Raw genomic sequence first — 27,061 nt, 5'->3', positions numbered from 1 at the left:
CTTGACTTGAATTTGGGCCTCTTCAAGGTTTTGTATCATTCTCGCCGATTAGTCAATTTATGATGATAAGTATTTAGGCTGCATTCGAAAATTCCCAATCTCTAGATACATAATTGAGAAATAACCTTTTATCTTGTGAAATATTGACATTTTTAAAGATATAAGCTCATCCCGATGTTACACTAATGAAGACCTTTCATTTGATTACCCACATCAATTTTTCATATATTTATATATATTATATATATGTATATATTAAAAATATATAAAAATGCATGTGGATACTCAAATGAAAGCTCTTGATGAGTGTAACATCGGGATGAGCTTATATCTTTAAAAACGTCAATATTTAAGGGACTAAAGGGTATTTTAACAAATATCGGGAACTATTTACATTTTTAAAGATATAAGCTTACCCCGACGTTACACTCTTTAAGACCTTTCATTTGAGTACCCACATCAATTTTTCTTATATTTTATATATTTATATATATGAATATATGAAAAATATATCAAAATGCATGTGGGTACTCAAATGAAAGCACTTGATGAGTGTAACATCGGAATGAGCTTATATCTTTAAAAACGTCAATACTTAAGAAACTACAGGGCATTTTAACAAATATCTTGGGAACTATTGACATTTTTAAAGATATAAGCTCATTCCGATACTGGACTCGTCGAGACCTTTCATTTGAGTACCCATATCAATTTTTAATATATTTTATATATTTATATATATATGTACATATGAAAAATATATCAAATATACATGTGAGTACTCAAATGAAAGCTCTTGATAAGTCTAACATCGGGATGCGTTTATATCTTTAAAAACGTCAATATTTAAGAAAGTACAGTGCAGTTTAACAAAATTCATTATTTAATATAGCAAAATTTCAATTTTTTATAGTTTACAAGTTACGGCAGTCACATAGTGACTGCAAGGTTGCTAGTAATGAATAAACAAAACAAGATAGTGTTACGTAAAGCTTGTGTTAAAATCTTTTATTTAATCTTAAACAAGTTAATACAATAAAATATCAAAAATTCAAATAAAAATTTCGAAATAACTTTGAATAATTTAGCAAATATAATAAACTTCAATTTCTAGTAAGTTAAACTTTAACCTTGAATAGCTTTTTAAAAAGTGTATTTATCAAAAAATTATTAAGAATCTTTTTTATTAAGCACTTAATTCTATACGAAAATATTATGATGAGACTAAAATAAATATATTTAAGTCTCATCAATAAGACAAAATGTCAAGAAGTTACAAAATTCCAATTATAAAAAAAAAAATCTTTTTCCATTTTAATTTAATGACAAAAATGCGATTTAATATTGAAAAATAAAACTGAAAAATAAAAAAAAAAGTAGTTTTCAATGCAGCCTGTTTAATTGAATTAATAATTAACCAGTGGGCAGTGATTAAATAAACAATTATCGCTCGCATTTAAATTCTTATCGAACTTTTTAGCTCTAGTATATTATCGAAGCAATTTTCCTTCCCAACTTCACACAGTTGTTACGTTAATTCTCAGCATTTTTCCTGGTGCATGTCTACAGAATACTGAATATTTTTGGCAGGCTATTCCGCCATACTATATACAATCCACAATATACTATATAGTACATATTACATACTATTTATAGATATATATTTGAATAGTATACATATACAGCGTAGTTATACACAACAGCAGTTGTGCAATGCACAGTCGCGCTTTTAAATTCGAATTCCAGGCGACAGAAAAAAAATATAAAAGTTTAACATCAACCCTCGTAGTTTCACTCAGCCCACGATACAGTGAGCTCGCTACGTGAATGCAAAAACAGCTCACCTCGGTACATACAAAGATACTGCACAATATATCTACAGTACTGTAACATCCACACATAAATTCTTTTACAAAGAAATAAAAGAGTTTCTACAATCGAACTCGTCCATCCTGCAAAATCGACTCTTGACGGTTTCGTATAAAAATCGCATTTGTTTGTTACGGAAATCTCACTCGATCTCTACCATCTACTATCTACTATCTGCTATCAAACTCATTCCTATACTCATTTTACTATCAATGAACAAAACAACAAAATACACTTTAAATATTTTATTTCAAAGAACAAAACTTTTATTGTTTTTAGTTTTCAAAAAACTATTTCATTTTATTTATGATTCAAATTAAAAAACTTTACGGAAAAAAATTTAAATAAAATTTTCCAGACGTCAAAATTTTTTTTAGCCGCTTAGGAAATTTAAAAGGTTAAAATTTTTAACTAATACAATTTTTTTGATTGATTCAAAATTTATATTTAAGTATATTTAAAGAAAAAACATTAAATTTAAATATTGCAATTCTAAAAAAATTACAGTTCTTTTAAAATCAACTTTATTGTCACTCGAGGTGTAATTTTGAACTTCTTTTTTTTAGAATGTCATTTATTTTCAATTACAATAGGAAAGAACTTAAATTACAGTGTTCGATAGAGTCTAAATGAAAAGAAATTTAAAAAATATTAAAGAAGCTAATGGATGTAACGTACAAATTGTAAATGCAAGTGGAGATCGAGTTCCGAGTAGTCTAGGTCTAAAGTTAGAGCCACGGGAAATACTTAGAAATCCTGAAAATTACTTGAGGTTTTCAGGGCAAGTAGCTGAAAGGTAAGTGGGTTACGGATCGGAGGATCTCAAGATTTAAAGCTCAAGCTTGAGAGATATAAGAAAAATACGGTACGATGTTATTCGATGCTTCAGCTGTCCAATTTTAAAATGTAGTAACTGATATTTCTTTAATTTTTTTAAAATTATCTGAAATGATCAAAAATTTTATTTTAAAATAAAAATGTCAGACTGTTTATTTAAAGTACTAAAAAATGTGGATGGGAAAAAAGTTCTATCAAAATTACAAAAAAACTTTTTAAGCTTACAATTTTATTTCTATCAAAATATTGTCAAATTGAGATTTTTATTTTTATTATTATTAGATTTTTAGGAATGTTAATTTTACACAATAAAAATTGTTAATTTGAATACATGCAATTTATTTTGGAAAAAAATTTTCCAAAAAATAAAAATTTTTAATTCCAAAAAATGAAAATCTAGCATGTAAAAAATGTAATATTTTACATTAAAAAAAAATTTAGAAATTTGTAAATTTTATTTTAGAAAAGTTTAGTATATTAAGCTATATAAAATTATCTATGGCCAAATATGTTCAGGATAGTCATATGATAAAATCGGTTTTTTTTAGTGAAATTTCGCGTCATTGCAAAGGTCTTGATTTGAATTTGTGCCTTTTCAAGGTTTCATATCGTTCTCACCGATAGTCAGTTTATGATGATAAGTATTTATGTTGCATTTGAAACTGCTCTATTTCTAGATACATAATTAAAAAATTACCTTTTATCTTGCGAAATATTGATATTTTTAAAGATATAAGCGTACCCCAACATTACACTCATCGAGACCTTTCATTTGAGTACCCACATCAATTTTTTATATATTTATATATACTATATATATATGTATATATGAAAAAATATATAAAAATGCATGTGGGTACTCAAATAAAAGCTCTTGATGAGTAACATCGGGATGAGCTTATATCTTTAAAAATCTCAATAATTAAAAATGACCTTGTATCTCGTAAACTATTGACATTTTTAAAGATATAAACTCACCCCGACATTACACTCATCGAGACCTTTCATTTGAGTACTTACATCAATTTTTCATATATTTCATGTATTATATATATGTATATATGAAAAATATATCAAAATTCATGTGGGTACTCAAATGAAAGCTCTTGATGAGTGTAGCATCGGGATGAGCTTATATCTTTAAAAATGTCTATAATTAAGGAATGACCTTGTATCTCGTGAACTATTGACATTTTTAAAGATATAAACTCATCAAGACCTTTCATTTAAGTACCCACATCAATTTTTCATATATTTATATATTTTATATATTATACTTATGTATATATGAAAAATATATAAAAAGACAAGTGGGTACTCAAATAAAAGCTCTTGATGAGTGTAACATCGGGATGAGCTTATATCTTTAGAAATGTCAATAATTAAGGAATGACCTTGTATCTCGTGAACTATTGACATTTTTAAAGATATAAACTCATCAAGACCTTTCATTTAAGTACCCACATCAATTTTTCATATATTTATATATTTTATATATTATACTTACGTATATATGAAAAATATATAAAAAGACATGTGGGTACTCAAATAAAAGCTCTTGATGAGTGTAACATCGGGATGAGCTTATATCTTTAAAAATGTCAATAATTAAGGAATGACCTTGTATCTCGTGAACTATTGACATTTTTAAAGATATAAACTCATCCCGATATTACACTCATCAAGACCTTTCATTTGAGTACCCACATCAATTTTTCATATATTTATATATATTATATATTATATTTATGTATATATGAAAAATATATAAAAAAGCATGTGGGTACTCAAATAAAAGCTCTTGGTGAGTGCAACATCGGGATGAGCTTATATCTTTAAGAACATTAATATTTAAGATAGTACAGAGCAATTTAACAAAAGTCATTATTTAACTGTCACAGTTACTATATTTTTAAATGGGACACCCGATTTATTATATATTATAAATTTAAAGTGATTTTATTTATAAATGTATACGTATACGTATGTATGTATTGTACTGATTTGGTACTGAAGCATCTAGAGTGTGGATTTGATAATGAAAGTGTGGGTGTACGTGCAGGTATCTGAGGGACACGGAGCTGAGAACCACGAGGCCGCAAGTAAATGCCACGGAGATTGATAACCCACGAACGTGGTCCACCAGGAGTGTTTGCGATATCGAGGCAGATCGCTCCAGATATGGACACCTCATTCGATGCGAAGCCAATCATCCGGCATATCCTACGAAAACTTCTAATGTTGAAGTGCGGTTTGATGTTACTTGTGAGTCAACAAATTTCAATTATTTCTAAATAATAAAAATTATTTCATTATTAATTATTAATATTTAATGTTAACATATTAATATTGCAAACATGAACATTTTTATTAAAAAATAATATAAAATGACCAATAAAATAAATCGAAAAAAAAGTAACGTTACTGAGAAAACACTCGGGACAAAAAGCACTCTACTCGAATAATATTTATATTCTTTCTCGGTAAACTTTTATTCTCTTCTCATTCTTATTGGTGCGGTTTTTCTGACCCCTCTTCTATTTCAGTGGCTCAACATGTCCAATCCTTTCATATATACCAGCATCGTATTTCAACCACCTTGTGATTCTGTATAGGATATCTACTTCACTTTAATCGGCATCGATCTCGGGTCCACTACGTGACCACTGACCGGGATTCACGCTACCCGGAGGTTGATTCACTGAAAAACCCACTGAATAAACGATTCACTGAATTAATTTAGATTCCGGAGATTCCAAATTTCAATTTGGACTTTATCATTCTACATAAATTCATTATGTTTATCAACAAATAAAATCTATCTATGTAAATAAAAATTAAATCCTGTTTGTTATATTGGAGAGCGTATCGATTGAGAACAACTTGACCGATTCGGGCTTTGTGTTTTTTATTTTAATTTTTGTAACAATTGGAAATAGGTTAATGTGTTTAAAACATTAAAAATGTTACTTGGAAAATTAGTTAATTCGAAAAAAAACTTTAAGAAATTTTTGTAGGAATTTAAGACTATTATTTAAAAAAAAAAAAATTTTTTTTTGCATTTATAAAGAAAAGTCGGACAAATTTTAAGAAATTTCAAAAATCATAATATTTGTTTATTAATTATAAATAAAATAAATTTTGGCTTAATGATTTTTCGATATTTTTTATCACAATATATAATTGATAGATTGGGTACTTATAAAAAAAATTTTTAAAATAATATCATTACAGAATCAATCAATTAAACATATTATCATTACAAGATCAATCGCCTATAGTTTAATGGACAAATGTGACGGAATTAGCTTACAGACAAAACCCGGAAAAAAAACTTGAAAAATTACATCATAAATAGTAATAACTGTCCCGTTATATTAAAAAATAAAAAAATTACAGCTAAAAATAAAATTTTTCTAAATTTAAACTTTGAATGTTAATTTTCAGAGCTTTTAACGTAATATTTACATTTTACAATGTAATTTTTACAAAATTTGTAATAATTACAATCTGAAACTGTAATTTTTTCAATTTTCATAAGGGAGCGCCACGTTACATTATATAATGTAATTTTTCTATTTTTCTTTTTTCCGTGAACTGCTCGAAAAACGTATAAAAATTAACCATATAGCCAAAAAATATAAAAAAAAATACAAACTTAGAAAGAGATTTTTCCAATTATACTAAATTTACCAAAAAACAAACCTCTTCTATTATATAAATACGCCGGAGACAAAATTGCACGACTCATAGCGCGAAGCGCGTGAGGTTGTGCTTTATACTCGACTCGTTAAAGTTGAGCAATTTTGTGATCGAATGCCTCTATCACAACCATATTGTACTTATATAATAAGATAAGTAGATGTACACCGAGAAAATACTTAAATAAAACCATCTTATAATTTTTAAAATCATTTAAACTTGCTATTTTGAAAAAAAAAACTTTTTGAATAAAATTTTACGCGGACGTACTGATGTCACTCCATTTTGGATGTACTAAAGATTACTCAAGAACAAATTGATATTTCGAGACCTCGGGCTTTTTTTATTAGTTTAAGAATTCGATGAACTGGTGCCGTATTTCATGTCAGTAGTCTACACAGTAAAAAATTTTGCGTCATTGTGTCAAAAAATTTTGTGTTAAATATTTAACACTTTTATGTGTAAATTTAACATTTATTGTGTTAAATTAATACAGAAAAGTTTTAAATTAACACAAAAAAGTGTTAAATATTTAACATAAAAATTTTTGACGCATTGACGCAAAATTTTTTACTGTGTATAGTTTACATATTTTTTTTTTAAATTAAATTTTTATTAAAATTTACTACGATACACATGTACAAATAGCGCGAAGCGCGTGAGGTTGTGCTTTATACCCAACTCGTCATGTTTAAGCAATTTTTCTTATTTCTCTCTTTTCTTTTCTTAATCATTATTTTTCTTTTTAATCAATTACACTATTAATTTTTTTCTTAAAAAATAAATGAGCGTTATGAGGCGTGCCCTTTTCGATTTTCCAAACTTTTTTCCTTATTTTTTTAATTATATAAATTACAATTGTTCAGATTTTTATTTCTTCAGGATATTTAATTTTGTAATTAATATTTTTGTTGATGAAAAAAAGTGATTAAAAAATTATTTGAAATTTCTATCGGCAATTCAACAATTGTCCGATCAGTTAATTGATAAAAAAACAAAAAATATTGGTGTTAGTAATTTTTAAAAAATTACTCAATATACGTAACACATGAAAGTGACATTAATTCAAACAGATGACCTAAAAAAAGGCGAATAATTTGCGGATAGTTCTTGAACGATTGAAGTGCGAAAAATATAAAAATCAGGAGTGCCGATGGCGGTGGTTACATTTCATTTTTGCTGACGTATTTCACACGTTTGAGTCGTCAAAAAATTGGAGAAAAAAAGCGGGTCATGTTGGCACTTTCAGCTGTGTATGTATGAATTTATACTTTTCGCGTATATAGTACAGTTTTAGCCCGCAGTCAATCCTCAGCTCTTTTAATATGGCGACAATTGTCCCTCATATTCAAAAAGCTGTGTATGCACGCACACCCAACTATTTGGTATGTGACACGTTGTATAAGCCTGGATATAATAATGGAGAATGGAAAGCTAAAATTGGGAATGGGTCAGCAGGTATTCGTTCGCGCGTATTTTGAAATCATTGTTACGTGAAATGGACAGCTGCGAAAGCTATCCGCTCGATTTTTTTCCTCCTCAAACCCCACCCCCGTATACCACACACCCTCATAACCGGCACAAACGACAAAAAATTTAATTGGAGTATCATGTGACTAACTTACTTTCGGAGGCTTACGCTTTATATATTTCATCTACTTTTTCTAATTCGTTTATTTTTTTTTTTTTTTTTTTTTTTTCGTAATTTAGATCTCGAGTTATTTTTTTTTCTTTTTTATTATTTATAGACTTGCAATTTACTTTATTAATTTTTCAAATAATTAAAAAAAATTTTTTTAATTATAAGATTTTAGAATTTTTTTACACTCAAAAAAATTTGGATTGAAATTTTATTCAAAAATTTAAAATTGAAAAAAATTTTCCAAGTAATCTGCATTATTAAGAGAACAAGCAAAATTTTGTGTATTTATATGATAAAATGAGTTTTTATGGTTGAATTTGGTATCGTTGGAAAAGTTTTGACTTGAATTTATGCCTTTTCAAGGTTTCATATCATTCGCACCAATAATCAATTTATGATGATAAGTATTTAGGCTGCATTCAAAAATGCTCTGTATCTAGATACATAATTAAGAAATTACCTTGTGACTTGTGAACTATTGACATTTTTAAAGATATAAGCTCATCCCGATGTTACACTCATCAAGACCTTTCATTTGAGTACCCACATCAATTTTTCATATATTTCATATATATATATATACATATGAATATATGAAAAATATATCAAAAGTGCATGTGGGTACTCAAATGAAAGCTCTTGATGAGTGTAACATCGGGATGAGCTTATATCTTTAAAAATGTCAATAATTAAGCAATGACCTTGTATTTTGTGAAATATTGACATTTTGAATTATATAAGCTCATCCCGATGTTACTCTCATCAAGACCTTTTATTTAAATACCCACATCAATTTTTTATATATTTTATATATTTATATATATGAATATATGAAAAATATATCAAAATGCATGTGGGTACTCAAATGAAAGCTCTTGATGAGTGCAACATCGGGATGAGCTTATATCTTTAAAAACGTCAATAGTTAAGAAAGTACAGAGCAATTTAACAAATATCTTGTGAAATATTCACAGATTTAAAAATATAAGCTCATCCCGATGTAACACTCATCAAGACCTTTCATTTGAGTACCCACATCAATTTTTTATATATTTCATATATTTATATATATATGAATATATGAAAAATATATCAAAAGTGCATGTGAGTACTCAAATGAAAGCTCTTGATGAGTGTAACATCGGGATAAGCTTATATCTTTAAAAATGTCAATAATTAAGCAATGACCTTGTATTTTGTGAAATATTGACATTTTGAATTATATAAGCTCATCCCGATGTTACTCTCATCAAGACCTTTTATTTGAATACCCACATCAATTTTTCATATATTTTATATATTTATATATATGAATATATGAAAAATATATCAAAATGCATATGGGTACTCAAATGAAAGCTCTTGATGAGTGCAACATCGGGATGAGCTTATATCTTTAAAAACGTCAATAGTTAAGAAAGTACAGAGCAATTTAACAAATATCTTGTGAAATATTCACAGATTTAAAAATATAAGCTCATCCCGATGTTACACTCATCAAAACTTTTCATTTAAGTACCCACATCAATTTTTCATATATTTTATATATTTATATATCTGATATATATGAATATATAAAAAATATATCAAGAATGCATGTGGGTACTTAAATGAAAGTTCTTAATGAGTGTAACATCGGGATGAGCTTATATCTTTAAAGACGTCAATAGTTAAGCAAGTACAGTGTAATTTAACGAAAGTAATTATTGAATACAGCAAAATTTTATTTATTTATGGTTCACAATTTACGACAGTCACATAGTGACTGCAAGGTTGCTAGTTATTCTAATTTATTTATTATTTTAATTTGAATTAAAATTTTTATTTTTGCAAAATTTTATATTTTCATAGATAAAATTTTTTATTTTGTGATTATTAATAATATCGGTACTAAAAAAAAAAAAATTAACAATCCTCAGAGCCTTATCTAACTTTTTTGAACAATAAAAAATTTTTTTTTAATTATAAAAAATTATCCCTGACATTAATTTAAATTTCAAGACTAATTTTACGACTTGATTAAAATCGTTTAATTGTAATAAAAAATCAGTATAAAGTACACATGATTGCTGCTCACTAATTAAACGTTAAATTTGTTCAGATGCGCCAGAAACTCGGCTCGTCGGAGTGCCAGTAGGGCCATTAGAAGAAGGCCGGGATAAATTAGAAATCCGATGCCTCGCAAATGCAAATCCAACAGCATCAATTCTATGGAAACGAATAAAAGGCGCAGACATGGAAGTTGTCGGTATTGGGGAAGCTTTGATGTATTCACCAGTCCATAGAAATCACGCCGCGACCTACGTTTGCTCGGCATCCAATACTGAGGGTGAAAGTAGCCCAGTTTCCGTTCAAATATCCATTAATTGTAATTATTCCATCTATATTTAAAACAATACCCATTCCAAGTTCAAATTCAAATTCAATTTACTTTATTAATTTCATTTAATTGTAATTGCTATCAGTTCCGCCGAAAATAGACTCTGTTGGACCAGATCGATTGTCAACCGCGCTTCTCTACTCCGGAGCTTCTTTTGAATGCAATGCCGACGCTATGCCACCTGCTGAATACAGGTAAATATTATTTTAATAAACTTAATTTTATTTTTCTATTTTAATCGTCAATGACTTTTTTTTTTCTTCATTTTTTTAATTAAATTTAATTCAATGTGAAGCGATAAAAACGACATTACTGTTTCAATTCCAACTAAATTGAGGGAAAATGTTTTTATAGATGGGAACAAGTGTTTACTGATGGAAGACCTCCAGCTGAGTGTGGGAAAGGTCAACGTCTAATTCTTACAAATGTTACTTATGAGCAACAGGGTCAATATATATGTCTAGCGTCCAACACGATAAATGGAAAAGTTCGTGAAGTTAAGAGCATTCCAGTATCTCTGGAAGTTGTTGGAGCTCCGAGGGTAAAAATTCATTAACTTTAGCAATTATTTTCATTTTATTTCATTTTTTTTTTTTAAATCATTAATAAAACTGATAATTGATTTAGTTTTGAGCTTCGATTTAATAAAAATTGAACCAATTATCTAGTTACTTAAAAGAGCGTATAAAAAAATATTTAGCTCCAATCAATTTAAAAATAACAGAATTGTTAAAGTTTAGTGAAAAAATGAAATGAAAAAAAAAGAATTTTATCGACATTCATTTGCGCTTAAAAAGTACAAATTTTTTGGAAAAAATTACTTTTAAATTTACATGAAAAATAATATACTCGGAAGAATAAAATTTAAAAATATTATCAGTGGACAAAATGCAACGTCGTTACTTAATTATTGACATTTTCTAAGACATAAGCTCATCCTAATGTTACGCTCATCGAGACCTTTAATTTGAATACCTACACGAATTTTTTATATACTTTATATATTCATATATATGAGAAATATCATATGTATGAAATATTTGGTAAAATTCATGTGGGTATTCAAATGAAAGGTCTTGATAAGTGTAACTTCAGGATGAGCTTATATCGTTAAAAATATCATTAGTAGACAAAATACAACGTCATTTCTTAATTATTGGCACTTATTAAGATGTAAGCTCATCATGAAGTTATGCTCATCGAGACCTTTCATTTGAGTACAAACACGATTTTTTCCATATATTTGATATATATGATATTTATCATATTTGTGGAATATATAAAATATATAAAAAAAATTCGTGTGGGTATTCAAATGAAAGGTCTTGATAAGTGTAACTTCAGGATGAGCTTATATCGTTAAAAATATCATTAGTAGACAAAATACAACGTCATTTCTTAATTATTGACATTTTTCAAGATATAAGCTCATCCTGATGTTACACTCATCGAGACCTTTCATTTGAATACCCATACAAATTTTTTCATATATTTTATATATTTCACAAATATGAAATATATCATATATATAAAATATATGAAAAAATTCGTGTGGGTATTCAAATGAAAGGTCTCGATGAGCGTAACATCAGGATGAGCTTATATCGTTAAAAATATCATCAGCTGGCAAAATACGTCATTTCTTAATTATTGACATTTATCAAGATATAAGCTCACCATAACAAGAGTAAAACTGAGGAGCTGATTTTCAAAAAGGTATCTTTTCATATTTAAAAAAAAAAGTTTTTTGAACTATTAAATATTAATTAATTAGAGAATTATAAAGATTTCTAAATGAAAACCGAATTGTAGCTTTATAATCAATAAAACTTCATAGCTAAAATAAAAAAGTTCAATAAGAATATTTATAATTGAAGATAACCAGTTTTTTGTCTCGATTAATCAAAAATGAAAAGATACCCTTTTGAAACTCAACTCCTCAACTGTAAATTTTCTAAATTTTTCTTTAACTCAAACTTTCAGAGGAATTTTTTTCCATACGGCCTTTTAAAATTAGTAACGCGATAAATTGAATTATTAAATTTGAAGCAAACTAAATTGATACCAGATGAATTACAATTTATAAACAAATAAACAGTTGACCATAAAGGATCTGTTTGTGATTAAAGATAGTGAAGCCATTAAGCACCGAGAAATACATCGTATCGACAACAGAAGGAAATCCCGCCAGATTGGAAATCAGATTGTGCTCGAATCCAAAGCCGCGACTGGTCGCCTGGGAGTGGGGCAGCACGAGACTCCATGCCGGTTAGATCCATCGATTTTCCAGTTTAGAGTCTTCGTAATCTATTTGGTTTGCCTTTTTGTTTTATTTGTTTTATTTTTTCAATAATTTTGTATTATTTTGCTGCAAAATTTGTTTTTTTAGACATTTAAATTTCAGTTTTTCTCACCTGCGACTTTTTAAGTTATTGCACGAAATAGTTTGAAGTGTTAACAAAAATATCAATTAATAACGATCAATTATTTTTTTTTTAATTAAAAAAAAAAAATTTATCAACAGGTGAAGTGTTGGAGTCGCGGTACAGAGCATTAGACTTAGAACCACTGCCATTAGAAGATTGTTTTGTTGCAACTTTAGAGTTAACTAGTACTGTTAAAGAGGACCAAAGACTTTATTACGTAATTGTTGAAAATGACCGCGGGAGCGATAGGCGGACATTGATGCTGCGAGTAGACGAGCCAGGCCAGGTTAATTAAATTATTTAAAAAAAAAATTAATTTCCCGATTTTTGAAAATTTTAAATTTTTTTAGCGGGAAATTTAAAATAAAATAATAATTATAAATAATTTATAGATACCGCTGGTTATTGGAGCAGTGGCGGGATTCACCGTCCTCTCGGTTTTGATAATGGGTTTCATTTGTTTTCTCCGTTCAGACAGATGTTGCGTCTCCAGAAACACTGGCCCGACGCTTCAGCAAGTTCACTGGTAAGATTTATATTTATTCATGAGTAAACTTTACAGACGAAACTTTAAGTGTGACAATTCTATTCCATTAAATGCTTTTAACCGGCTACATACCGCACTCCATTTACAAATTGTTCTTCTTTAGATTATAATTCCTCTTTTGTGATGTATTATTATTTAATTTAAATAATCTTATTTAAAAATTCGTAATTTTTTAATTTATTTAATAAGTAAAGTAAAGTTTAAATACGAAAATTTATTAATTAATTTATTAAGTCATTGTTAAAAGTTTTATTGATAATAATAAATAATTAATATTTTATTAAAATTCAATAAATAAAAACAATTAATGATAAATTAATTAAAAGTTAATTACAAAGTTTTAATAATTAATTATTGCAATTATTAAAAATTTTATTAATTATAAAATTATAATTAATTTTTCCCAAAAATTCAAACTTTCGAAAAATAAAAAAATTAATGATTAATTAATTGAAGCTTAACTATAAAATTTTAATATTTTAATATTTAGCTAAATTTTAATACTTAGCTATTGTAATTGTTGAAAATTTCATGGATTTTAATTAATTGTTTTATTAAAAAAAAATCTAATTTTCATGATATTTCTCCAGCGAATAAAATAATATAAAATTCTGACAAAGAAGATTAGTCCCTACAAGAAGTTAATAATTCAACCGGTCTCATTACACTGCTTGCACAGCAAAAGCACTCATAAATTGAATTATTAATTTAAGATAACTCGACAGAGTAATAAATCAAATTAATGCATATAGCTTGAACTATAAATCGCACAATATCTAACAAAATAAAAAACAATACTCGTGCAAAACAAAACTTTAAAATAACAATCTATATTATTAAGAGAGTAAGAAAAATTTTGTCTCCAGGATAGTCATATGATAAAGTCGGTTTTTTTTTTAGTGAAATTTAATTGCGTGAAATTTAGTGAAATAGTGAAATTTAATTTAGAGAAATGTCATTGCAAAGGTCTTGAATTTGTGCCTTTACAAGGTTTCATATCATTCTCACCGATAGTCAATTTATTATGATAAATATTAAGGCTGCATTCGAAAATGCGCTATCTCTAGATACGTAATTAAGAAATGACCTTGTATCTTGTGAACTATTGACATTTTTAAAAATATAAGCTCATCCTGATGTTACATTCATCAAGGCCTTTCATTTGAGTACCCAAATCAATTTTTCATATATTTGATATATTTATATATTTCACAAATACCATATACATATATGAAAAATATATCAAAATGCATGTGGGTACTCAAATGAAAGCTCTTGATGAGTGTAACCTCGGGATGAGCTTATATTCTAAAAAATGTCAATAATTAAGAAATTACCTTGCATTTTGTGAACAATTGACATTTTTAAGAATATAAGCTCATCCTGATGACATACTTATCGAGACCTTTCATTTGAGTACCCACATCAAATTTTCATATATTTATATATATTATATATACATATATATATATATATAAATATATATATATATATATATATATATATATATGCATATATGCTATATATATATATATATATATATATATATATATATATATATATACATATATATATATATATATATATATATATATATATATATATATATATATATATGAAAAATATATCAAAATGCATGTGGGTACTTAAATGAAAGCTCTTGAGGAGTGTAACATTGGGATGAGCTTATATCCTAAAAAATGTCAATAATTAAGAAATTAAATTGTATCTTGTGATATATTAACATTTTTAAAGATATAAGCTCATCCTGATGATATACTCATCGAGACCTTTCATTTAAGTACCCACATCAATTTTTCATATATTTGAATGTATTATATATATGTATGTATGAAAAATATATCAAAATGCATGTGGGTACTCAAATGAAAGCTCTTGATGAGTGTAACCACGGGATGAGCTTATATTCTAAAAAATGTCAATAATTAAGAAATTAACTTGCATCTTGTGAACAATTGACATTTTTAAGGATATAAGCTCATCCTGATGACATACTCATCGATACCTTTCATTTGAGTACCCACATCAAATTTTCATATATTTATATATATTATATATATGTATATATGAAGAATATATGAAAATGCATGTGGGTACTCAAATGAAAGCTCTTGATGAGTGTAACATCAGGATGAGCTTATATTTTTAAAAACGTCAATCTTTAACGAAGTGCAGTACAATTTTACAAAAGTAATTATTTATTAAAGCAAAATTTTATTTATTTATAGTTCACGAGTCACGGCAGTCACATAGTGACTGCAAGGTTGCTAGTATTAATAATCCATCATTTTTTTAATTTCAAACTACCCCTTTCCCAATTGTTAACGTTACGTAATCCATGAAACACAATAGAACGATTTCCATGTAACTAAATTGAATGATTTCCAGTACAAAAGCGTCAAATGCAATGATAGAAGATCCAAGGCTGAGCGTGGAGCCAATGGAGCGAGCGAGAGAACAATTTACATCAGAGAAACGTCAAAATCACGTGTTGAAGCCAGTACCGACTCAACAGTACCAACAAGACTGTTATCAACTAAATCGGCATGAGCCTCTGCACGAGCCACACTACCAGAGGCATCATCACCACACCCAACAACTTCATGGACCTCAGTACACACTTCAGGTCAGACTTAACGCATAAAGTTGGTTGTAGAGGATTCGAGTCCAAGTCCATGATGGAGAACTTGGATGGATGCTAGACTTTTCACCCCCAGCCCTTGTTTAAATAGATGTAGTCAATTTGTTGATTGTCTTGTTAGCGCTTCGGCAAAATCACTTCAATTAGTCTCTTTCTTTTTTGTTTTATTTGTCTCAAAAATTCATTACTCAACTTTAATATTTGCTTTTAATATTTCTCAATTTTAATATTTATTTTAAAAAATTTCATGTTATACTTTTTTGTTAAATTTTGAGAAAGAGACTAAATTATTATATTTTTTGAGTCCATTAGAATCAATATTTGCACCGTTTTTTGTAGATTCCCAAGCATGCTAGCAAGATGATCCTTCTCCATACCTGGACCTACCACCAACTTCTCAATTTCAATAAATATCTGGGGATATTTTTTTTTATTTTCAAATTTATTGTTTTTGATTTTTTGAAAAATTATTTAATTAAAGAAAAAATTACCAGCGTTAATATTTTTGGTAATTTTTATTGAATATTTTTGGGACAAAAAATAAATATCTTGGATAAAAATTTTAATGAAAAATTAATACACTGAGAAAAAAGTATTTTGCTACTAAGGATATTTTTTTTTGATAATCAGAATACTTGGTATTGTGCTACTAAGAATACGTGGTATTTTTATTATCACAATAAGTATACTGATTATCACAATAAGTATACTGATTATCACAATACCTAGGTATACTGATTATCAGTATATCAGTATAACAGACTATTAGATGTTTATAACCTCACTTTACTGGCACAAATCAATTGACTTATAAAGCTAACAAAACAAATTAAAATTAAAATTAAAAGTGTAATAATAAATTTTTTTAAAGCTAATATAATAAATGTTAGTTGAATTCTATTTTTACCAGTGCATAAATCAAATAAACTGACTGTTAGTGTTAAAACGTCGATGGCAGTGACAGAGCATATATTATAGTTTACTGCGCAGAGTATAGGTCTTGAACTGACTTATATTCTGACTAGAATTTAATTTGCGCGCGCAAGCCGCGCCTCATATTTACTTTCATGATATATTTATGTGTCGTTTATGTATATTATATTCGTTTTCAACCAATCAGAATGAGAATAAATATTTTCAACCAATCACATTACGAATAAATTGGTTTCACATACATTTCATCTCAATTTTATTATGGGATATGGGACTAAAATTCAAATTTGCGCGCGCAAGCGCGCGCCTTGACTATAGAGTTTGCATATATTTTCATGCATATGATATATTCGACCAATCACATCACGAATAGTTTGGTTTCACATACATTTCATCTCAATTTTATTATGGAATTATGGAATAATCACAATACTTGGTATTTTGATTATCAAAATACCAAGTATTTTGATTATCAAAATACCAAGTATTGTGATTATCAAAATACTTTTTTCTCAGTGTATAATTTAATTTAAAATTTTTGGTAAATATTTACAAGTGGGGACAATGATTTTAATTTTCATTATTTTTAACGAAATATTTATTTGATTTTATCAATATATTTTTTTTTAAATAAGGTAAAAGCCCCAATAGATGATCACGTACCAGTATATGATCACTCCATGTATTTGTATACCTATATTTATGAATATAGATATACAAATACACGGAGTGATCACATACTGGTACGTGATCACCTATTGAAGCTTTTACCTTACATAAAAAAATGAACAATTAAAAAAAAAAGTTGATTATCACAATTTTAACAAATTTTCAAAAAAATGTATAAATTTTTTATAAAATTGTAATCAACTTTTTTTTTAACTGTTCATTTTTTATGTACTTTTCAAAAAAAAATATATCAAAAAAAGATAAAATAGATATTTTATCCAAAAATATGAGAGCCAAAATTTTTTCCAACTTTTGAAGGCAAAAAATCTATTGAAATTTTTAATTTTTTCTTTCACGACATTTTTTATCATAAATGCGCCGTAAAAACAAACAGAGTCAAAAAAAAATTTGATAATGTTAATTTTTTACCTAGTTATGGCCCAAAATGGGATTGACCCCATTTGTAAATAATTACCAAATTTTTTAATCTATTTGTGATTAAAAAAATGAATGGAATTAATGAAAAATAAAATTTTTTTATAAATTTAGAAGCTATTTAAAATTTACATGAACTAATTTAATTAAAAATTTTAATTTATTAATTTTTTAATAAAAAAAATTATTGTATAACTTGAATTTTAATTATTTATTGTAATATATTAAAATTCTAATTTTATTAATTAAAAGATATTTTTTTATAAATTATAAAAACATTAAATTAGTATATATTAACGCAAGTGGCAAAAAAATAATCATTAATAATATTGAAGACGAAAAAAAAAAAATTATTTTGTCGCGATACCTGGAAGTAGGAATTTTTTGGTTACAGCGTGGAACTGGGCTGAAGACCGAAAGACTGAACGATTCTAATTCAATCCGGAATGTTTCGCGACCTCGTTACAGGACCTAGATGAACGTGTCTCTTAAGGGTAGCCCCAAAATACTATGAACAATGAGATTGCCAAACTCAGAAGCTATATAGGTATTGTTGTTTAAGGGATGAACGCTCAAGCCTGCCTGTGACGCTCACCGAATAAGTGTGATTCACCAATACAATGACTAATTATTACAATGTAATAAATAATCAAATTTTAAAACTGATGATTTAATAAATTTAAATTACTTATATAATAAATTATAAATTATAAATATAAATATATTAATATTAAAGTTTAAATATAAATATAAATATTAATTAATCGTGAAGAGTGATATGGTATTATATAAGTTTAAATATATTTGCGGGAACATTAAAAAGCTTTGTATTTGAGCAATTATTAAATTAGTTGCCGACTAAACAAACTTATTATTATCTTTTTGTATATTGTATTAATATTAAATTACCAATGCTTGAAGTCGCTTGTTGTCTGTACTGTTTTAGTGCTAAATTTATTTACTTTTTTGATCTGAGAAAATTTATTAATTAGTTTATTAATTTTATAGAGAAAATCAGGTTATAAAGATCGGCTCGATTTTTAATTTGTCAAGCATGAACGTTAATCATGAATTTTTTAAGATTTAAGAACATCTACAATAATTTAGAAATATTAATCATATTATAAAAAATTTTCTTATGACATTAAAGTTACACGGAGAAAATTTTATAGTAGAGTTTACTATCTAATTATGGTAAAATCTATTAACTGAATTTGATAGTAGTAAATATTATTTAAATTATTATGTAAACCATCTGAATTGTAGTAGTTACTATCCTGATGGTAACCAGTAATAATAGCTATTATTATTTTAACTAGTTACTACTATTATCAAAATCGTAATTCCTAATATAACCTGATGGTTACAGTTACCATCAGTAATAATAATAGCTACTATCTAAGCTAGTAAAAAATATTTAAAAAATTAAAAATTTCCGTTAGCGTGGATGCTTTTCTGAACGAGCTAAAAGCAATTGTAGCGCAGTGTAGTAAAAAAAATTTTAATCTTACAAAAAATTTTTAAAAAACATAATTTTCAAAAAATCTAAGATTTTCAAAAAAAAATTTTGAATACAATGAAGCTTTAAACTAATTATTTATCATAATTATCTAATTATTTAAAATGAAATAAACTCATCGACCTGTTCAAGTTATGCATTCTGTTGAAGAAATTCAATGCACAAATTATTAAAACTAACAACCTGCAGTCCCTATGTGACTGCCAAGAATTGCAAACTATAATAGATAAAATTTTGCTTAATTGTATAATGATTTTCGTTAAAGGGTACTTTACTTTCTTAACTATTGACATTTATAAAGATATAAGCTCATCCCGATATTACAATCATAACGAGCTTTTATTTGAGTACCCACTCGCATTTTTGATATATTTTTTATATATACATATATATAATATATATAAATATATGAAAAATTGATGTGGGTACTCAAATGAAAGGTCTCGATGAGTATAATGTCGGAGTGAGCTTATATCTGTAAAAATGTCAATAATTCACAAGATATACGTTCATTTATTAATTATGAATCTAGAGATAGAGTATTTTATCTTAATGATATTCTTTTAATAATATAGATGATAGGATTACAATTAATTCAATTATAATGGAACCATTAAATGATGTTTCATTATTTTATCTTGTGAAAAAATATTAATAATTGATAATAATAAGACTTTTTTAGTAACCCAAATCTTGGATGATTGCTATTTTGATAATCATAGTCAATCATTCAAAATAATCAATAACAGCTCTAATTTAAACGATTGTGTTATTATTTGTTTTAATATTTTAAAGGAAAAAATGTTCATAACTGAAATATGGATGCAAATAAAGAATTAAATTAAATAAATTTATATTATTTTTTCTTTTAGAATTTTTACAATCTGAGATGGTTACAGTTACCATCTTCGATTACAGCAGTTATAATTTTTAATAATTACAATTATCATTTTCGATAGTAATCGTTACCATTATTAATAGTAACTAGTACAATTGTCAATAATAACACCTATTATTTTGTGACTAATTAATTTTATTACCATTTCAGATAGTAGGAGTTAATATTTTCGTATAGTAAATACTATAATTAATTTTTCTCCTTGTAGTTGTCACTTTACAATTTTTTTATTTTATTTAACAAAAAAATTTGTTCTAAAAATTTATTTTTAAAAAATTGCATTTTTAATTTTTAAAAATTTCTACATGTAAATTTTTTGCTATAATTTATCTGTTATAAAATTTTTAAAATTATTAAATATATGCTAAATTAATTTTCATAATTTTCTTACTTAAAAAAATAATCATTAAAAAAATAAATCGATGTTTTAATAAGCAAATTGTCTAACTCTATTTCAGAGAATCTTTCATTTGTACGAAAATACAATTAGTTTGTAATTTATTATCACTTTAAAAAATCATTTAATATTTATTAGAGGTATGATATTTTGGTTAGGATCATTCAAATAATTTATAAGCGGACTATTACTACATCAAAATGTTAAAAAATAAGGAGTTAGACCACACGGAAAAAAGAAAAATAGAAAAATTACATTGTATAATGTAACGTGGCGCTCCGTGATTTTTTTCTGTATAATTAATTCACACTATTTATTTAATATTGTATTTAAATAACAAAAGGGCGTATGAAAAAATTTTTTTCTTCTATTGACACATAAAAATTTACTTAAATAATTAAAAATAAATTTTTGTTCTTAAAACCACAAAAACATACAAAAAAATTTATTTTCATTTTTATTTTTGAAATTTTTGCTTCAGAATTTGAATATTTTAAACTTTTGAATATAAAAATAAAAATTGAATAATTTTCAATTTTTAATTAGATTTTTAAACCTTAAAATGAAACTTTTATAAAATTTTAACATCCCGAAAATCTACTTAAGAAATTTTTCAATTTTTATAATCAAAACTTTCAATTTCTAGAGCAAGAAATTCAAAAATAAAAATAAAATTTTTTTTATGTACGCTTTTTTGATTCTAAGATTTTTTTTTAAATAAAAAAATTTACCTTTAATTATTTCAGCCACATTTTTAAGGTTAATAGAAAAAAAAAATTTATTTTTTGCGCTCTTTTGATGACTTTAATTATTTATAACAATTGACTTAATTATAAAATAAGATACATTAAGAAGTACAGATAACTTGACAAGCTTCAAGCCATTATTGTGTTCATAAAAAAAATCTATGTATTAATTTACAATCAAATATGTGCACATATTGAATGAAATAAAAAATGTGGGAGGGGTTTAAAAATAAGAATGTAATTATAATTATATTTGTTAATAATTCTTTACCCTCGATATTTTGAATCCTTCTATCAAAAACTCCTAAACTCCTTTATTTTTCTTAATGCTTTTTGAATTTTTCTCCCTATCACGTAATTATTTTTTTTTTATTGATTAGTTTTGAAATTTTGTGGAAAAATTTATCCCGAATGTGCATTACCCTGCAAAATTTAGTTTGATACTCTAGAAAAAAATTAAACAAACCAAAAAAAATATTTTTTATTTTATTTTTTGACATAATAGAATTTTGCTTTTTATTTAAAAAAAATTGCATTGATAAAACTATGATTTGTTATATAAATTTGTCTTATAAAAAGAGTAAACAAATTGGTTTGTTTAATTTGATTTATTTACGATTTTATCAGGAATAATCCTTTCTGCCTTAAGATTAGTAGAATGTGTAGTAGCCTGTTGTAAATAAAAGAGATAGTGTAATATAAAGCACAAAAAATAAAAGAGACGGTAATAAATGTAAAGATAGTAAAAAATATAAATGATGATGACTCTAAGATAGTAGTTGACGATAAATGTGCAGGCGGAGCAGCTGTTTCTCAAGCCAGAACGTCTAGCCACCTTGAAGCCACACAACAAGAAGGAAAAACCGCCCCAATATACAACCTTCAAGCCGAGTATCAATCATTGAGAAATTTGTTATCTATTTTATATTAATACGATTAGGAAAATAAAAATAAGAATAAATATAAATAAAATAAAAGTGACATTCAATCAAAACTTATTTATGAGGGTGTTTTTATTTTTTTATTTTACCTATCCGGTTTTTTTTTCAATCTATCAATAGAATAAAATAAATTTAGTAGATATTTATCTATATTGTTAAGTGAATAAGAAAAATTTTGTATCCAGAATAGTCATATGATAAAATTGGTTTTTTTAGTGAAATTTAGTGTAATTGCAAAGGTCTTAATTTGAATCTGTGCTTTTTCAAGATTTCATATCATTCTCACCGACAGTCGATTTATTATGATAAGTAGTTAGGCTGCATTCGATAATTATCTCTAGATACATAATTAGAAAATGATCTCGTATCTTGTGAACTATTGACATTTTTAAAGATATAAGCTCATCCTGATGTTACACTCATCGAGACCTTTCGTTTGAGTACCCACATCAATTTTTCATATATTTATATATATTATATATATATATATGTATATATGAAAATAAATCAAAAATGCATGTGGGTACTCAAATAAAAGCTTTTGATGGGTGTAATATTGGGATGAGCTTATATCTTTAAAAATGTCAATAATTAAGAAATTACATAGTATCTTGTGAACTATTGACATTTTTAAAGATATAAGCTCACCCCGACATTACACTCATCGAGACCTTTCGTTTGAGTACCCATATCAATTTTTCATATATTTATATTATATATATATATATATATATATATATATATATATATATGTATATATGAAAAATATATCAAAATAATGCATGTGGGTACTCAAATGAAAGCTCTTGATGAGTGTAACATTAGAATGAGCTTATATCCTAAAAAATGTCAATAAATAAGAAATTACATTGTATCTTGTGAAATATTAACATTTTTAAAGATATTAGCTCATCCCGACATTACACTCATCGAGACCTTTCGTTTGAGTACCCACATCAATTTTTCATATATATTTATATATATTATATATATGTATATATGAAAAATATATCAAAATGCATGTGGGTACTCAAATGAAAGCTATTGATGAATGTGACATCGGAATGAGTTTATATCTTTAAAAATATTAATTAGTTAAGAAAGTACAGTGCAATTTAACAAATATCTTGTGAAATATTGACAATTTTAAAGATATAAGCTCACCCCGACATTACACTCATCAAGACCTTTCATTTGAGTATCCACATCAATTTTTCATATATTTATATATATTATATGTATGTATATATGAAAAATATATCAAAATGTATGTGGGTACTCAAACGAAAGCTCTTGATGAGTATAACATCGGGATGAGCTTATATTTTTAAAAACGTCAATTATTAAGAAAGTAGAAAGTACTGTGCATTTTAACAAAAGTCATTTAATAAACCAAAATTTATTTATACATAGTTCACAAATTACGGCCAGTCACATAGTGACTGCAAGGTTGCTAGTTAAATCTTAATAATTTTTTTAACAATTAAATTATGACAAAAAAAATGACGTAGATGTTTTCAAAAATTAAAAATGTAATTGTTTAAAAATTATTCTTCGAAACAATTTATTATTAAAAAAAAAAAAAAAAAATTATCATTTGACTGCTAACTTTGTCATAAAAATTTTGTTTTTTTTATAATCTAAAAATTCTACCCCAAGCTAAGAAAAGATTTTTCCCTCCACCATAAATAATAATTATTATAGAAAAACTTACCATTTGGAAACTAAAATAACTTCAACCAACCCTACATTTCCAACCGCAGGAGCACATTCACTTAAAACAGGCGAGACCGTCCTGATAGTCAGCGCTTTCTCAGTAAGTGTTGACTTCCAGCAGTTACGGTTAATTTATACATCAAGTTGGCGGTAATTCTTCACTCAACAACAGTTGTAAGCAAATTGACGGAAATCTACGGCCGCAACTTGAATACAAGTTAACAATCAAACTTGTAGTTAAATTTCCTTTCAACTTTACTACAATTTGACGGAAATACTTGTACAGCAAGTTTTGACGTCTATTTGCAGAGTAAGTTATATGTAACTAATAATAGGTAATCGCTCACTTTGCCAATTCTTTCCGTCAAGTTTGCTTCAAATTGCGGACGTAGATTGACAGTAAGTTATAGGTAAGGTGGCTATCAGGGCGCATCTTTTTCTCACTTTGCTCTCACGGAGTTCAACGGAACTATCTCTGTTGCACTCCCAACAGCAGAGCAATTGCAGTTTCGATTGGTTTCACGAAACGAATGAAATTTTTGAAAAAAACCCTTTGTGGTGAAATAGTTTATCCTAATATAAAATTGAGATGAAATGTATGTGGCATCAAACTATTCGTAACGTGATTGGTCGAATATATCATAAGCATGAAAATATATGCAAATGCTACAGTCAGGCGCGCGCTTGCGCGCGCAAATTCAAATTCTAGTTATTATTAAATTAAGTATCTATTATCTCTAAAAACGTTTTTTCAAAATTTCCATTCGTCTCCCCTGATAGCCAAGTTGGCCGCAACTTTCTGTCAATCTACTGCCGCAACTTGTCACCAACTTGGCGGCAACTCTTGGAAAGTAACTCGGTTGGTGTCAACTTGTTCACCAAGTTGTCACCAAGTTGTCGGCAAAAGTTGCTCTGAAACTTTTTCACACCAAGTTAACGATAAGTTTCTCAAGAAATTTGGCGACATATTGCGGCAGTAGATTGGTCTCTTTTTTCTCAGAAACTTGTAGCCAACTTGCCGCCAACAGTTACAAATTCGGAAGTTGACCGCAAGTTGTCGCTAAGTTGGTGGCAACTATCTGACACCAACTTGGTTGGTCTGAAACTGCCCTGATAGCCAAGTTGGCCGCAACTTTCTGTCAATCTACTGCCGCAACTTGTCACCAACTTGGCGGCAACTCTTGGAAAGTAACTCGGTTGGTGTCAACTTGTTCACCAAGTTGTCGGCAAAAGTTGCTCTGAAACTTTTTCACACCAAGTTGACGACAAGTTTCTCAAGAAATTTGGCGACATATTGCGGCAGTAGATTGGTCTCTTTTTATTACACGCTTTATATTAGCTTCACTTGTATGTCAGTTTGTCAGTATGTCAGTAACTCTCCGTGGGTAATCTGCGCGCCTGCGGCCTTCCTTGGTTCTGGTAGCCGTTTCTCAGGCTCCCTCTCCGAAATCGAACTCTGATTCCCCGTATTTATAATATTTATAAATAATTATTTTTTATTAGCTTCACTTGTATCTCAGTATGTCAGTATGTCAGTATGTAACTCTCCGTGGGTAATTTGCGCGCCTGAATATTTTTGATAATCAACAAATAATAGTTTAAAAAAATAAAAATCACGCTTTTATAAATAAACCAAACTAAAAAGTAAAAAATAAATAATAGTTTAAAAAAACTAAAAACACGCTTTTTATAGAAAACCAAACTAAAAAATAGAAAATAAATTTAAATTAAGAATAGTGTTAAAAATTTCAATAAATATAAATTAATAATAGTGTAAATAAAAAAAATGTATTTTATTTTAAAAAAAGCGTGGGGTGCTTTTTAAGATATTATCAAAATGATAATCATTCTACTCATATCTGTCAATAAAATATTTATAACTATTGACACCATGCACCTCACGCTTTTTTACACGCTTTTTATTAGCTTCACTTGTATGTCAGTTTGTCAGTTTGTCAGTTTGTCAGTTTGTCAGTATGTAACTCTCCTTCGCATAAAGAGACTACCATAATGATATTATTTAAATTTTGATTATTATCAACCTAGAACCCAGGTGATGACCTTCCTAGTCATCCTCTGATGACCATCCCGAAGTTATATCTCGAAACCAGGTGTTTTCCTCCGTAGGTTTTCATCGGGAATGGCACAGATAAACCCGTACATCAACCCGGAATCCTCTGATGACCATCCCGAAGTTATATTTCGAAACCAGGTGTTTTCCTCCGTAGGTTTTTTACACGCTTTATATTAGCTTCACTTGTATGTCAGTTTGTCAGTATGTAACTCTCCGTGGGTAATTTGCGCGCCTGAATATTTTTGATAATCAACAAATAATAGTTTAAAAAAACTAAAAAATCACGCTTTTATAAATAAACCAAACTAAAAGTAAAAATAAATAATAGTTTAAAAACTAAAAACACGCTTTTTATAGAAAACCAAACTAAAAATAGAAAATAAATTTTAATAAATTTAAATTAAGAATAGTGTTAAAAATTTCAATAAATATAAATTAATAATAGTGTAAATAAAAATGTATTTTATTTTAAAAAGCGTGATGTGCATAGTTTAAATAGTTATAAATATTTTATTGACAGATATGAGTAGAGTGATTATCATTTTGATAATATCTTAAAAAGCACCCCACGCTTTTTTTAAAATAAAATACATTTTTTTATTTACACTATTATTAATTTATATTTATTGAAATTTTTAACACTATTCTTAATTTAAATTTATTAAAAT

The 27,061-nt window shown here is 27.0% G+C and overlaps 1 protein-coding gene across 3 annotated transcripts in view; it reads left to right on the top strand.

The window, feature by feature from the left end:
- The window catches only part of LOC123269526 (kin of IRRE-like protein 2), a 187,727-nt gene extending 165,089 nt beyond the window's left edge, over positions 1-22,638 (top strand). For 2 of the 3 annotated variants that reach the window (XM_044735279.1, XM_044735281.1), the window contains 9 exons: positions 4,769-4,971; positions 10,152-10,418; positions 10,516-10,624; positions 10,785-10,971; positions 12,560-12,698; positions 12,955-13,142; positions 13,249-13,382; positions 15,813-16,050; positions 22,460-22,638. In XM_044735279.1, the coding sequence (XP_044591214.1) occupies positions 4,769-4,971; positions 10,152-10,418; positions 10,516-10,624; positions 10,785-10,971; positions 12,560-12,698; positions 12,955-13,142; positions 13,249-13,382; positions 15,813-16,050; positions 22,460-22,567 (1,573 nt within the window). In that variant the 3' untranslated portion in view covers positions 22,568-22,638. Of the gene's footprint in view, positions 1-4,768; positions 4,972-10,151; positions 10,419-10,515; positions 10,625-10,784; positions 10,972-12,559; positions 12,699-12,954; positions 13,143-13,248; positions 13,383-15,812; positions 16,051-18,496; positions 18,804-22,459 lie in introns of those variants that run through there. The other variant, XM_044735280.1, reaches the window with a different exon arrangement.
- Positions 22,639-27,061: the final 4,423 nt, after the last annotated feature.

This window comes from Cotesia glomerata, linkage group LG7, assembly GCF_020080835.1.
Source record: "Cotesia glomerata isolate CgM1 linkage group LG7, MPM_Cglom_v2.3, whole genome shotgun sequence".
Classification (NCBI taxonomy): Eukaryota; Metazoa; Arthropoda; class Insecta; order Hymenoptera; family Braconidae; genus Cotesia; species Cotesia glomerata.
The sequence above is the reverse complement of the archived record's forward strand: the minus strand, read 5'-3'. Positions and strand labels throughout refer to the sequence as shown.